The sequence below is a fragment of the Gymnoscopelus braueri genome (assembly GCF_963280865.1).
Source record: "Gymnoscopelus braueri genome assembly, chromosome: 19".
Taxonomy (NCBI): Eukaryota; Metazoa; Chordata; class Actinopteri; order Myctophiformes; family Myctophidae; genus Gymnoscopelus; species Gymnoscopelus braueri.
This window is the reverse complement of record NC_137621.1, coordinates 20616317-20632178: the sequence shown is the minus strand read 5'-3', so window position 1 is coordinate 20632178 and position 15862 is coordinate 20616317. Positions and strand designations below refer to the sequence as shown.

The window sequence follows — 15862 nt, the reverse complement described above, 5'->3', positions numbered from 1 at the left end:
GAGTCTGCTCAGGAATGTGTCAAAGACAAAAAATTCTCCATGAATTCAAGGCTTCATGGAGTGTGTAATTGCTAGAAAATAAGCATTTTTTGGGTGAACTATTCTTTTAAGTGTCTTGTTCAGGGACACTTTGACACATTGCTGAGGCCTGGAATTGAACCTGGGATTTATGGCTTGACAGGCAGGCTCTGGCTCTCTAACCATTCAGCTATGGCCACATCATCAGCAGTGATTCTAAGGCAGTTGTACTCTGTAACAGTAAAGGGGTTTCAGGGGAAACCAGCAAAATGAGGAATAATATAATAAAATACTGTCTTGCTAATAAAGCGTCATGTCTCTCATTTTCTACAATGTATTTGATATTACCTTTATATTTAATAAATTATGCATTTCATCCTCTATATATTGTCCAGCAACCGTTATGATAAAGGCGAAAAAAGATAGTAGACCCGTAGGAGCCAGATTGCTTAGACGCCAAGGATCCTATTCTGGGATTCGATCCCATGACCTTGTGGTCTGAAGTCAAGAGCTCTTCCAACAGAGCTAACCAAGCACACTGACCTTTGTACATTGACATTACATGAACGTGATGGGTCATTCCACCAAATTAATTAAAGGCATTTGGCTCATGCACTTTACAAGTGGGCTTATTGTCAGCAACAGCCAAGAACACAGGAGTCTATCCCTATTACAGCACTAGACCCCAGGGAGACAGACACATGCTGATTTGCCATTTCCAGGATTTGATTTCCAGGATTTGAGTCTTGAGTCCCAAGACTCAAGACCCAAAAGAGTCTTGAGTCGAACCAATTACTCCCGCGGAGACATCAAATTTCTCTTTTGGGCCTTAAGTCCCAAGACTCAAGGCCCAAAAGAAAAATGTGATGCCTCCGCGGGAGTAATTTGTTCGACTCAAGACCCAAAAGAGAAATTTGATGTCTCCCCGGAATCATAGGAGGAAGTAAAATGTATAATAAGCCCCCATTACCGCAACGGGGACCCCGCGGGGTAATGTGTGTGTGTGTGTGTGTGTGTGTGTGTGTGTGTGTGTGTGTGTGTGTGGGTGTGGGGGTGTGTGTGTGTGTGTGTGTGGGGGTGTGTGTGTGTGTGTGTGTGTGTATGTGTGTGTGTGTGTGTGTGTGTGTGTGTATGTATGTATGTATGTATGTATGTATGTATGTATGTATGTATGTATGTATGTATGTATGTATGTATGTATGTATGTGTATGCATGTAGGTATATATATATATGTCAGACATTTTTTATAATCTAAAAAAACCTAATATATTATCAAACATCTACAATATGAACTATAGTGTTAACAGAGTGACAATGACATATCACATGAGTCAAACAATTATGATTCATGGTCACACACTATTTCAGTAATATAATTACATTGATTATATCTTATTGTATTGATTTCATTTTATTTGAATGCAGGGTCATTCAAATTAGTCCATATACAAACACATGTGTTGAATTAACTGTGGAAAAACTTGAAGAACAAGGCACTGGATTAAGAGGTCCACGGCCAAATACATGAATTCTGGGGTCCTTGATAATATATATTAAAAAATAAAAAGTTTGAGAACCACTGTACTACACTACACTATATCACAAAAAATACAGAATATATATATTATTATTATATCAGTGGGGGGGAAATGCACTAATTGAGCAAATGTCAACATGAGACCAATATACTTGATAGTCATGTGACTCATGAATAATAATAATAATAATAGTAATAATAATAATAATAATACCAGCTAACATCCCTGCCTTGTTGACATAATTATTTTAGCCTGCTTTACATTATGTTCTTTATGGTAGTTAGTTAATAACAATCATATTTGATTTATTGAAGTGAAGGAATATATTCAACTATTTCTTTATACATTTTGCAACGCACTACCCCCACTGTGCGCACAACCATATGACGTCCATACAACGTTACGTCCATACGAAACCCATAATTCAACGTTGCACAAATACGGCAATCTGGGAACCCATGCAAAAAAAAAAGGGGAAACAGCGCCCCCTGCGACGTCGTATGGACGTCCAAAACGGACGTCCATACGACGTCCGAGTCGGACCTCACTCAGTTAGTACTTACTGGGGACTCAGACGTCGTTTGGACGTCCGTTTTGGACGTCCAGACGACGTCGCAGGGGGCGCTGTTTCCCCCTTTTTTTTATTTGTGCAACGTTGAATTATGAGTTTCGTATTGAAAGTGTTTACATGGCTTTTCCCAACCTGTAGCCTAAGTAACTCATGAAGACTATTATCTTCTGTATCTGTGATGCCAAAAATAAGGTCATTACAGTGAGGTGACAAAATCCAGCCCTGAAAAAATGTAATAAATGCCAACGCAACAGTTATACAACAAATTATAAAGAACACTTAGTTGTTCTTCACCGCAATGGGGACCCCGCGGGGGTCCTCGTTGCAGTAATGGGGGTCGCCGTTACCCGCGGGGGTAACGAGGGTCCGGCCGCTAAAAGGTGTAGCCTACATTTTTTTTGTAGATCTTCGATTCTCCGCATAAGAATTTAATAAGTGTGGGAAAACTCATTATCAGATTGACTGCTTAAAGGCAAAACATTAAAAAAAAATAAAAAATAATATATATATATATATATATATATATATATATATATATATATATATATATTTGTATGAGCCTACTGTAAGTCTTAAACAAAATATATAAAACATAACCCTAATAAAATCAATACGGTAATGTCTTATGCAAATGAGCCATGCGGTCGAATGTAAAACGCTAGTGCAGTCTGGATTTGTCATGACCATCATGGATGAACTTCTCCATTTTTGACCCTTACAACTACATAAACGTTCGTATTTCAAAGATAAAGGTTTTGACCTGGCAATAGTGGGAATTGAACCCATGATCTTCTACTTGCCATGCGGCTGCTCTATCCATTGAGCTATGACCTACTCGGACATCAATGAAGAAAGTTTATCTTTTCTTTTATATAAATTAAAATCCAAACCCAGGTCTGTGGACCCAAACACACTGGTTTACTGGTTTAGTTAAACTACATGGATTTAGTGAGAAAATGTATTCTGTTGTGTAGGCCAGTGGTTATCAAAGTGGGGTCCTTGAGGGGGTTCCAGGGGGTACCCACCAGCCAAATTTGTTAATACAGCACCACAATCATTTTAACCCCTTTATCCATATTTTATACGTTGGCGATTAAAAAATAGCAGATTATACCCGCTGGCCGGTCCTCCCTTAAGACAATTTTAATATAGCCTACCCCTTATGCCTAAAAAAAGGGACCATCCACTTTCTGAGGTAAAACAAGTAATTATGTCCGATCTTTGAGCACAAGAAAGAGTGGACGCTGGTGCGCATAATGGAAAGATTTGAATTTGATTATTTTGAATGTATTTCTGTAAAACCTTAGCTGGACGGACATAACCCCCCATAATACCTCTCAGGAAACAGGGAGTCGGAATCAGAATTGACTTCGTTACATCACAGGTTTACAGGTGTTAAACAGGGATGCACCATAGATGACAGGGGTGGAAGCACAAGAAGACTGTGCATACAACCATATTGGTTTTACCACAATATGTTTTATCATGGTCAGTGTCAATATCATGGTCAGTATCAATTTTGCCTAAGTAAGATAATTAAAATAAAAATTTTTTTTTTCATGTATTCATTTATTTTCTGGTGCCAGATTTGTAAGATAGAGCTGGTGCCTAAATTCGAAAACACAAGTGCAAAGCCTGCGCTTCGCCTCAGGGAGGCAGTATAACTTCTATATCCAGTGAACAAAACAGCTTATGCAGACATTAGCTTTAATATTTACCGTTTTAAAGCTATCATAAAAACAACATGCAAGACATGCTTAAGATACTTTATAAAGAATGTATTTAGTAATTTGAAGGTCCAACGTCACAGTAAAGTTCTCAGTCAACTCAGGTCTTTGAAAACGGTCTCTGGCAAGAAGAGCAACCACAAAACTTCTAGTGATAATGAGATGATATAATACAAAGCACAACTGTTCCAGTCAAATTGAGATTTTTCAACAACTATGTGAACAAACCAAATAGAAAATTAACTCCTAAATTTCATCCATTTGAAGAGAAAGTACAAGTTGACAATTCAAAATACATTTCATCTTTATTAAATGTTGACAATCAACACAACATACAGTACATATATTTGCCAAGGTACATTATTTACAGTATTAAAAAGTAACAAGAAGTGCAACAATGCTGGTGGACTGATTTACGATTGCATAAAGTTTACTTCTAAGTACATTTGGTAGGCTAACTACCACAACAGTACCTGATCAACGTGGTCTTAAAAGTACAAACCAATTTAAAATCAAATTGATCCTCCTAAAATATTTTAATCAAGATGTTCCGCCACATTACATAATGCTCAAATGTCAAAGTCAGAGCATAGCATTTTTATAATTGAAATCTCTGAGCACACACACATGCAAACATTGTCACATGAATTGATAACTAGAGGAATAATGCTACCTAAGATATTTCTGGTTCCTTAGGCTGGTTTAGTACAGCAAATAATTTGGGAGTAATCGCCACAAGAAAAGTAGTTTTGACCATCTTTAACAATCTACAAACCCAACCTGAGAAGAACTGCATGCTAAAATATGAAAAATATGAAAGATTATTCACATAATTACATAAACCTGGCATGTTTGGTGCCACTCTGTATTGTAAAAGCCATTTAGGCTAATCTGTGTGGATTTACAGCTGTATGTTTCACTCAAATGCACAAAGATATATCAGCATCATAGTTGGACAATCATTTGTATTCTTAAACATGGTAGGAAAAATTAAAGGCTTTGCTTAAAAAGGACTGCATCACACCTCTTTTCCCTTCCTGTGCGGTTGATGTTACCAAAAAGCTATTCTCAGTGGAGGGGGGGGGGTATTATTGATTCAATTATGATGTACGGAGACCTTATTGCAATTCCAGCCTAAGCATTTCCAGGGAGCGCGCTAAGTGACAAAGTGATAATGCCATAATGGTGTCAAATAATGGAGCCTTGAGCCAAAGGAGGAGACGCCATGTGACAATGAATTACAAGCAACCAAAGTTTAAGAGCAAAATGAGGCATGGAGACGAGTTCAATGATATACCAAGTTATACCAAGTTCCTGAGTTTCCTCTGCATTTAAAATCAAGAAGAAACCCAAGACTGAAGATCATCTTAAGTTTTAGAACTATCTTTCTTTTCTGTGTTTCCAGTGTTTCCATAACTAACTATAACCATAACAAAATTATGACATCAGATGAAGGGATTCAAGAGCACTTTCACAAGCTATTCAGCTTGGCAACGTTAAACCTTTTGGCTTCAAAATTAAAAAGAGAGTTGGGGTGCAAGTAACAGTAGTAGCAGGCAACTGTAGTACAGTATATTATTGATAGAAGCAGTAGTATTCTGAAGCCCAGCTCAGTTACTTGATAAAAAAATATCTACTCAGTCATCACAGAGGACTAGTGAATGAAACTATGATGAAATCACAGATATCCAAGGAGACCTTAACTTCTATGTCAACAGACCAGGATAGGAGCTTGGTTTGAGATTCAAGACCCCTCTGCCATTCCTTTAGCAAGGTTTCACTTATCCAGCAGGGCAGCCAGCAGAGCAGGGTAGTTTGGAGTTCCCCAGCCTGTAACAGGGTCCCATGATGGTGCAGCACAGAAACCCTTCCCCTGAACCTTTTCATCCAGACAGCTCAGGTGACAGCCCTCAGTCACCTGTGAATGAGGAAACATAATTCACAGTTTAGTATAATTTAAATAAAACACTAAATTATGAAATCGCAGTACAGTATGCATAAGTAAGACTTCTTATGCGTGTACACACACACACACACACTAAAAAAGGTCGAAATATGACCTCCAACGCGAAATGATGTGTTGTATATGCCCGTGACATCAAATGTGTCATTTGGGCAGGTTGTTTCTCGTCAATGGGTGTACATTTCGTATGCACAATGATGCGAATCGACGGCAAGGGTGTTTTCTTTTAAATGTAACAGTACAGTTAAAGAATATGATACAGTATTCAGTAGGTGTGCCTCCAATAGGAATCATATTGTAACCCCAAACTGTGTGTTAAAGCCCTTTTCATTGAGTTACACTGGGCTACAGTAGGCAAGTAGAAAGTAGCAGAAAGTATAATAATTACGTCAAAGAGGGCTTGTCCCTTCAACTGGTAGAGGCGAGGGTTGAGGAAGCCCAGCACAGGTAGGCCTTTCAGAAGGCGTTGATCGTTAATCAGAGACAACATTCCTCCAACCACAGGGGTTGATGCCTGGAAGGAGCGGTAGTAGACAGAGTGATTTGAAAATATTACAACAATTCCAATTCTTATGGTAAAGCCATGCTTTAACCCATTAAGACCTGGAACGCATCCGTGTAATTTTATAATTTGAGCTAAAAAGCATTATTTTACACTTTGGCTATTCAAAGATATCAGATATACAAGCTCATAGCGCGGGACCGAGTGCCGCGCTACGAGCTTGTATACGATTTCACGATTTTTCAAAAATATCAGATATACAAGCTCGTAGCGCGGCACAGAGTGCCGCGCTATGAGCTTGTATATCTGATATTTTTGAAAAATCGTGAAAATGTGTGCAAATCTTTGAATATATATTGTTTTAAAGCGAAAATCTTTTACTCAAATCTTTGCTTCTGGGGGTCCCTGGAACAACATATTTTGAGATGGGGGTCCGCGGCCAAATACTATACATTTTGGAGTCCTTGACATGAAAAAGTTTGAGAACCACTGATATAGCAATTCTTTTTCAAAAAACTGTTGGGATTTTAGAAGACATTTTGTAGAATCGGAACCTCAGGTCTTAATGGGATAATATAACATCCAAAATATGACAGACGATACGTCACCCAAAATACATAAAAGTATGCTACTTACTGAGGTCCCAGAGACCCAGGGGACGGGTACTCTGTTACTGACCACCCAGTAGTTATCAGACAGAGCAGCCAGATCTGGATAGGCCCTTCCACTTGTGTTGAAGTAGGTCTGTGGTGGTAGGCCGGCTGCTGTGGCCTTCAGGTAACTGTTCACTGCACTGGCCTATGGGAGCACATGGACACATACAAAACACACTTAACCACTTTCACCCTGGCGTGCATATTTTGGCCATGACAAAAATTGCGAGTGTGTGCTGGGAGCAGGGGTGCAATGCTCACGGGACGGCCTTGCACGCCGTCAGACAGACAAGACTGTACCTGGTAGTCGGGCATCTTGAAGATGTTGCTGAAACCTCCTCCACTAATGTAATCCGTCACTTCATAAGTCAGTTTAAATGGGTTCTTGAAAGAAGTTCCTCCGACCGTGGTCACATATGGACTGGGAGGACATGGAGAGATAATCAGGTTATTATTAGAGAATGACATCCTGACCCAGTCACTTTTACATGACGTCGCTGTCGGATGGAAACCTTGCATGTCCAACACAGTTGAATCCAGTTTAGTTATTTAATCACAAGCTCTTGTCATTGGTTCAATATTTATTTAACCCATAGGCAGACTTAACCACTTTCAATTTAAACAGGGCTAGGTTAAACCTTTTTTTAAACCCATTTGTTTTAAATAGTAAAATTAGATCTACAAGCTCACAATGCTTCACAGCATTGAGATCTTGTGGATCGGCTAGTTCTGCTCATCTCCATATGGCTGTATCTCCAGGTTTCAACATAAAAAGTTGAAATATGGAGATACAAGGTCTCTGTCCGACAGCAACGATGAACACTTTTCAATTGTAGGCTGTTTTTTCCCCCTTTTTAACTTCCAGTCTTGATGCTTTACCTAGAGGCAGGGAAGCTTGGCCTGAAGGAGTTCTCTCCTTTGGTCAAATGTCTGCAGCCAGCGCCGCTGTCACCTACATGAGAATAAAGTAAATAAAACATTAGGCAAAAGCTTCCAGAACACTGGTTTCACCATATACAATTTAGCTTATAGCTCTATAGTAGTCATTGCTATAGAATGTTTGTTAAGTAACAGAGGTTAAAGCCCTCTCCAGGTCTTTAGTAAACAGAAACAATATTTTTTGGTGGGACACAATTTCATTCAATCTGGAGAGAGAACCCATTTATCAGCTTCAATTTTATAGCGTTTTAGCCAAATTCCTAAGAAATTATGATTTCCCCCCAAAAACACAGTAGAAAAAAGGAAAGCGGGTATATGCATTCAGATGAAAAAAACTTCAGCAAAGGAGACATGAAGGATACACTTGATTCATCCTTCATGTCTCCTTTTTTCCCCATTGCTCTCGGCTACTCCAAAAGCAAACGTTAATTTACTTTTGGAGACGCAGACAAGCGGGTGACGCTGACGGATGGAGGACGGTGGAGGAGTACTTGATGGAAAATGTGGGCTGTGTACCGTTTCCCCAAAGACTAACCTGAAGCAAAGAGCAAGGAGACGCCCCTGACTCCAGCCTTCATGAACTCAGTGTTAATGCGTGTCATGTACGCCGCAGACAGGCTGTCTTCATCATCGCCATAGCTGATGGTGTGTACCCAGGGCAAGTCAGACATGTTGCTGAGCAGAATCATCCACTGGAGGAAAGGCTCCTGGGACTCATGACGACCTAGAGGATAAGGGAACAAGACAAAAAACTAATATATACACTGCAGAAGTTTAACCACTTAAGCCCCATTTTATACTTTAAAAGATCTGCATAAAAGATCTGCACAAATAGCCAATCTATAAGCTCACAACACATATCGTGAGCTTGTGGGTCTGCTTTTTGAGCCATTTTGGAACATTTTTGCTAATAAGGACATGGCAAAAATAGGGACGCCGGATTGAAAGTGAGGCATGACCAAAACCTGTACTTATGGGATGTGAATTTCGCCAACATAAACGGTGAGCTACAGTATAGGAAACAATGTGCTCAACCCTACTGAATAATGCATAGTTCAGCACATGAGTGCTAGCACTTCAAAGGCATGTATCCATGGAAAAAGACTGCACACCACAACTTATAACTGAATATTTAGTCTGTATTGCCATTATGCTGAGTTGATCATCTACTGTAATAAACACAAACCTACTTACCAGGGTTTGTGAAAACCCACGTGGAGATGTTTGCCCCTGTACTCATGATGTATTCTACATCCAGGCTAGCCTCCAGACCAGCCTTGCCTGCACCCTGGGTGCCCACAACGCGATCCACTTTGGACAGGTGCTGGAAGCTCCTGCCAAACATGCTCATGAACTCAGCCAGGTCTGCAGGGTGGTAGTACTGCTCCAGGAACTGGAAATTAACATCAATTCATTACCATTAAATAACTATACCAGTGGTCTGGCATGTTTAGCCCAATGACTACCACTCACAGCATACTTGACGGTGATCAACCATTTTCTAAAGCATTTTGTTTCATTTTTTATCTATTACACAGATTTCAGTACCGTTTGAAAATCATCAGTCTTTGTCAAGGATGTGTAATTCCATTTTAACGCATTGATAGAGAATTCTAGCCAAATGTAGTACCAGGAAAAACACTGACTCAAATGCCCATGACTCATTAACACCAACTCAAATGACCATGACTCATTACACTGCACTGATGTAGTGTAATCTCATATCAGCAGGTGCGCTCTGCTTGCCTTTTGTTTTGCTCAGTTTAACAAGTAGTATTACAAATTTAAAAATCTACCGGGGTGGAAAAAGCAGCTAAGAAATCCAAAATGACAGAGATGTGTTCCCGGTCTTAATGGGTTAAAGTGCAGGGGAAATGCAGACATGCAGTACCTGAGCTACAGCCTGGCTGTTGTTGTGTCCTGATCCCACATCAGCTGCAGTCAAGTTGTAGCGGGCTCTCAAAATGGCAGGAGTCACACCAAGGTGCAGCCCTGGCTTAGAGTGCTTGTGCCTCCTATTGGATAAGGCTGTGCTGAGGTCCTGTCCTTTGGGTGGGAAGCGATGAACCCCTCCAACTGTATGAAGTTTTGAAAAATGGACAGAAATCTGAATATTAAATCATGTTTGAAGCTACAATCTGTAAGTTGTATGTCCGCCGTCTCCCTATCCCGATGGAACCTCGCATCACCAGTCTTTCCACCTCGGAGGAAAGCCGTTATTAAATGGTGTGATCCGTTTCACAATGGTGTGAAACCGTGTGATCCGGTCTAGGCCACACCTAATTTCTTTTTTTTTTATAGCTTCCGGAGCCGCTTTGTTTTGGTTCCCCTTGTTTGTTTCCCCAATCCATATTTAAATGCTGAATCGATTACAAAAGGTAGACAGACGCTAAATAGTCTCCGTAAAGTACACTCACATTTATATTTATTTGTATTTTAAAAATAAGCTAAACTACGCCGCATCAAGGATTTTATTAGGTAGGCCCTAAAATTACAATGCCAGTAATCGCGGTAAATAGAGTTATTTGGGGGCGAGACATATAGGGTTGCTTGCTTCCGCTCCCGACCGGATCACACACCCGAAAAAGGTATTGATCCCAGGCTAATCCCGATGAGAGAAGCAATTGGTGTAAAATGGATTTGTAAAGCACCTTTACCCAAAGCGCTTTACAATATACATTACATTCACACACACCCCAACACATCGACGGCGGAGGAAACCAGGCAATACACCAACTAACCTGCTCATAGGGAGCATTTAGGGGTTCAGTGTCTTGCTCAAGGACACTGCAACACTAGAGGGGAGCCGTGGATCAAACCTGGAACCTTTCGCTACCCCCCCGAGTTGCTACCTCTCCCAATGTCTGGACAGCTGTCTGATTCAAATGACACCTGACACTGGGGTTGAAATTTCTCAACCAAGGGGTGGGAGACCAACTCTAACAACTGCAGATATATATGCCAGTTATTATATTTTATTAACAACAGTGGTTCTCAACCTTTTCTGGAGCAAGGGCCCACTTGAAAATCTCAAAATCATTCGTGGCCCACCCATCTGACCACTTAACGCGGCAGCATTTTCAGGACCAATGGAACTAACGTAGTATACTTTAAAGGGGTAGTTCACCCCCAAAATAACTTTTTTTCTATTGATTACTGACCATCTGGAGCCTTGAATTCATAGATATTTTTTTGTTTTTGTCACATTCCTAAGCCAATAATTTGATTATAATAAATGTGTCCCCATTGATTCCGGTAGGAGACACAAATGCATTTGTGTCTCCTACCGGAATCAATGGGGCTAAATTTATTATAATCAAATAATAAAGGAAGGAATGTGACAAAAACAAATAAATATCCATGAATTCAAGGCTCCATGGGGTGAGTAATCAATAGAAAAAAAGTTATTTGGGGGGTGAACTACCCCTTTAAGCTCCGATTTATCGTTATCACAATGAAAATTTCTTCAAGGTTTTAAAGAAAGAAAAAAGTAAAAGACATAATTTTTTTTACATTATTTTGTTATATTATCATTCAAATCTAGTTTTTTTTGCCAGTTATTTGTGGGCCCACTTGCAATATCCACAGCGGCCCTGGCCCACAGGTTGACAATCACTGCTTTACAACACTGTACCTATTCTTTAAAATTATGTTTCATTCATGAAAATACAAGACAAGTGCTTACCAAAGTCAAGATGCTGATGAACAGCATCAGGTACGGAGTATGGAGACGATGACCTCACCACAGACTGACCATCCCTGATGTAGCGGTGGAACTTACTGCCTGGAAGCAGCGTCTCTGCGACCCTGAAACGGGACAAAACAGAACCACATAACAAATCAACTATTTATGTACATCCAAGAGGATCAGTTTAACACATTCAATAATATATACGGATACAGATCAACACTTGAATAAATAATTCAAGTCTATTTGTGGTCTCATTCCATTTCAAGGTTAGCCATCACAGGTTAAATACGGTCACAGTCCTACAGGTGGGAGGCTGGGAGCGTCAGGAGTTTTTATTGAGTGATCCAATGTATTGTGGCAAGTTGAGGAACATCAATTAAATGCAGAAGATAGCGGTTTCCGAGTCAAATCACTGAAAGGGGAACTACCTCACATGACAGATTGCACATTTTCGCACACTGAGGAAATTAAGCAGAAAACATTTTGTACTTAACAAAAGCAGTCAGCTGTCACTGCTTTTATTGTGGTTCTTGTGTAAGCAAAAAATAAATGTATGTTTAAGGTTATGCACTTACTCTGCACTCATGGTACACTGTAGGAAGTCCTGAGTGTGAATAGTCAGGCAGTTTGTAACCCCATGACTCTGTAGCCAATTATGTATCATCTTCTGAGTCAAGTCAGATGGACGCACAAGGGAAGCGACTTCATTTAAGCTCCGGTGCTTGCCTGTGGAGGACACATTTTAAAGTCAATTTAATTTAGTCATTGTGCTCTCCCAACAGTTAAAGTGGAGGACAAGGGCAGGTGTTTTTCACCTCTGAATTAACTGGGGCAGGATGATAAACGAGTTCAGGACAGGTCTAGCGGAATAGCACAGCTGTTGTGCTGTGTGGAAGTGGGTCAACACAAGAGAATATGCCTCATCAGCATACATGTACAAACTTTTAACACATTAAGTCCTGAGGACGATTCTTCGAATGCCTTCTAAAATCAGTAGTTCTCTCACACTTTGAAGATTTTTCAAATATGTTCTAAAATAGCAGATGCACAAGCTCACAGCACAGCATGAAGTGACCTTTGAAATGTAAAGACCGCTTATTAAAAAAAAAGGGGGGAGGAGGGGGGGGGGGAGGAGGGGGGGGGGAGGAGGGGGGGGGGGGGGGGGTAAAAACCGGTCCTACCATACAGTGGGGATTCCGGGTCCGATAACAATCGGAGTGTTTTTTCCAGCAGGTCAACATTCTTCTGCTTCAGGGCAAAGGTCAACTCCAGCTCCTCTAAGGGGCCGACTCGGCCCACATGAGTCCATTCCTCTGGTACCCTAAAGGAAAGGGAAGCAATTTCTAAGTAATATCTTTATTCCAATATCAGACTACCCCATATCTGTAAAACAAACCTCAAACCAAATGACTCAAAATGTTAGGATATTTTCAGTCACTAACTGTATTGTGATTGTCTGTGTAGCGTGTAAACATTCTGCAGCATCAGTGCATAGGTAGGAGTCCACACATAATATTACTGGATCCATTTTACAGACAGAGAGCAAAACTATTTGGTTAACAGTTCCCCTCTTATTTGATCATTGACCACTAAATCAAACTAAATCTGTGTTTGTGGAAATATTTTTCAATCTAGAAACTGGGCCTTTGCGATTACACACATTAAAAAAACATTGCAAGGTTGTCATCAGGAGAGGCAAGATGAGAAACTGAATAATACTAGAAGGGGTTTGCTTACAGGACATCTTGATCAGCCTCAAGGTATCCACTCCAAACCAACTTGGTGCATATCAGGACGGTGGTAAAGGTCAGCCTGCAAGCCACATGAATAAAACAAATAAGCAATCAATAAAAACAACTCGCACAGCCACACAATCTGTAAATCACCTAACTAACGCGTAAACATTATTTTCTTCAAAGCAGGAAGTGTTTATATCTTCAAGGTTATGACAGCTAAAAAGCCTTTGTGTGATTTAAGTAGGTCAAATAAATCTATACCACACACAAATGCACGCTCATACATGCTGTGTCACCTTCATGTTAGCGCGACTCAAAGTTAAAACAGTTAATTTTACAAATAGGCTACTTCTATACTTCTGTATATTTAAGCCATAACTCGTAACAAAAACACAAACCACGACGAGTGATACATTCCAAGGATATAATTGTAGCAAATCTAGCGATGTAAAATACATGTAAAACACACATTTTAGGAAAAACCACAGAGGAACAAGTTCTACCTAAATATTTGCTATGTTAAGTCATTAAAGAACACTCACAGGGTTCTCATTATATTCCATGCGCTGCCCGCTTATCCGAGCTGTTGAAGTCAGGCAAACAAGCCTGATATAGAGGTATGGTCACATGACAGCTTGGCCGACATGAATCACGTGACAAGCAAAGAGCTCTCTGGTTCGTGTGAGGTTTTTTAGTTTAGTTTTTTTGTGGCTGTTTTTTTGTGGCTGTGATTGGTCTAGGACTAGGTCTAGCGTGCACTCTTGTGTTTAAAAAGAAAACAAAAGAAAAAAAGACACATGATAATATTTTAATGCTGAAAGTTAATTAAATACAGTGGGTTCCCTTGATTTTATTGGAGGGAGGTGTGCGGTAATATAGTTTGGGGGTTAACGTTGTTAAAAGGGGGCGGAGAAAGCAGGAGAGAGGAAGAACAAAGCAAGACAGGGGCTGCTTTGTTTTTGCTGGAGAGTGGAGACAGCTTTTGTTGTTTTTGTCAAAAGGACAGTTTAGTGCACACCTTTTTTTGCCTCCGTCATCCGTATTAATATGAATTAATAGGAAATAAAGTTCAACTCAACCTTATTTCTTTGTCTGGATCTGAATCATTCTTTTTGTAATTTAGCCGACGTCTGGGCTGCTGGTGTGGGTGACCCTGTTGAATATCTCTGCCGATCTAGTATACGTTTATTCGTTATTCCATTTAATTTCTAACCATGACACCAACCCTCACAAACTCGATACAAATTGAATAACTTGTCCAAGTAAATAAATCATCCAACACCTATCACACAAGTTTGCTGTGAAATAAAACACGGTTAGAGAGTGCATTGTGCTTACGAAAAGTTGAGCATTCAGATTCCATTTAACTTTATTATTCCATAATCATTATAAATAATAATTCCATTATTATTTATTTGAAAACATTCAATCCTCAAAGTAAAAATGCTCCTCCTCTCGACTTTTACTCGACTCTGAATGTCTGAACTCCCGGACAAGGAAGGTGTCATTTTCTGGTAGAAAAGACAGTATCAGGTTAACATGGCTCATTTTACAGTTTGTGTATCATATGTAGAATTGCAGTCTGATGAGATGAGTTTGACATCAGAGATGTCCACCTCCTCTGACAGAGGGGTACGAGTACGACGTTATATAGCTTAAAACATTTCAACTTGCGACCCTGCTGCTTAGCCCTGAAATATGACTGTCATACATGTGATTCTACTATGTAGGAAAAACTAAAAGAGAATTGAAAATCAGAATTACAGCAGAGCACAAGATTAATATTAGAAATAAAGATGAGAAGTCTCCAGTTTCCAGGCATTTTAATATGGTAAAACATGACATATGTACATTGAGATTTCAAGGTTTAGAAGTAGTCAATATGAAGAATAGTGCGCGCACATCCGTTAGTCCAGGTGCTTAGACAAACAAAGTATAATGAAAAAGAATAAAGTCTGCACACTGGTAGATGCAAAAAGCTCCAGAATGTATTGCTCGTCAACGTTTCGGCCTGTTCAGGCCTTCATCAGGACATATATCATATAACATATAACATATATTAGAAGTAGTCAACCCACTGAGAAGAGGTGGGGACAGAGACCTGGTTCTATTGCAAAGGGAGGCTTATTGGATCCATTTCCTGAACACTCAGAGTTCCCAAAGGGATTGAATGAAGAGCTATTATTGAATAGTTTTTTGTAATTCGAATGTTTTTTTGGTTGTGGTGTTTGTGGAAACTTTAAGAACCTATAAAATGCAAATACTATATAATGCTTTTGTAAACTTTTATAGTATAATGAACTGTGTGAATTTCTATTCACCAATGAGAATCAGCTGTACACTATCGCATAGCTATATATGTCACTTCCTGTTTGATGTATTCTAGTTTGAAACACTGAGGAAGGCCGACGTGCCGAAACATGTCCGTTTCTCTAGATAGAATGCTGCTGCTGTGAATCTAATCTAAGAAAATAAATTAAGAAATTAACTGAAGAGAGTGCGGATAATCCTTTCATTTTATGT

General features: G+C 39.7%; 1 protein-coding gene across 1 annotated transcript; it reads right to left on the bottom strand.

Moving 5' to 3' along the window:
- Positions 1-4141: 4141 nt before the first annotated feature.
- Positions 4142-13964, bottom strand: tpp1 (tripeptidyl peptidase I). Its single transcript, XM_080413872.1, has 13 exons — positions 13882-13964; positions 13341-13415; positions 12785-12924; positions 12179-12329; positions 11598-11719; positions 9804-9988; positions 9107-9305; positions 8448-8636; positions 7853-7925; positions 7274-7394; positions 6957-7118; positions 6207-6332; positions 4142-5773 (listed from the first exon to the last, which is right to left on the bottom strand). The coding sequence occupies exons 1-13, from the start codon at positions 13890-13892 to the stop codon at positions 5633-5635; spliced, it is 1695 nt and encodes a 564-aa protein (XP_080269998.1). The 5' UTR covers positions 13893-13964; the 3' UTR covers positions 4142-5632.
- Positions 13965-15862: the final 1898 nt, after the last annotated feature.

Coding starts and splice junctions, on each gene's coding strand:
- tpp1 (XM_080413872.1), bottom strand. Junction 12,330..12,784: donor CCCGGAATCCCCACTGTATG/GTAGGACCGGTT, acceptor TGTCCTCCACAG/GCAAGCACCGGAGCTTAAAT. Junction 9,306..9,803: donor ACAGCCAGGCTGTAGCTCAG/GTACTGCATGTC, acceptor GTTAATTTCCAG/TTCCTGGAGCAGTACTACCA.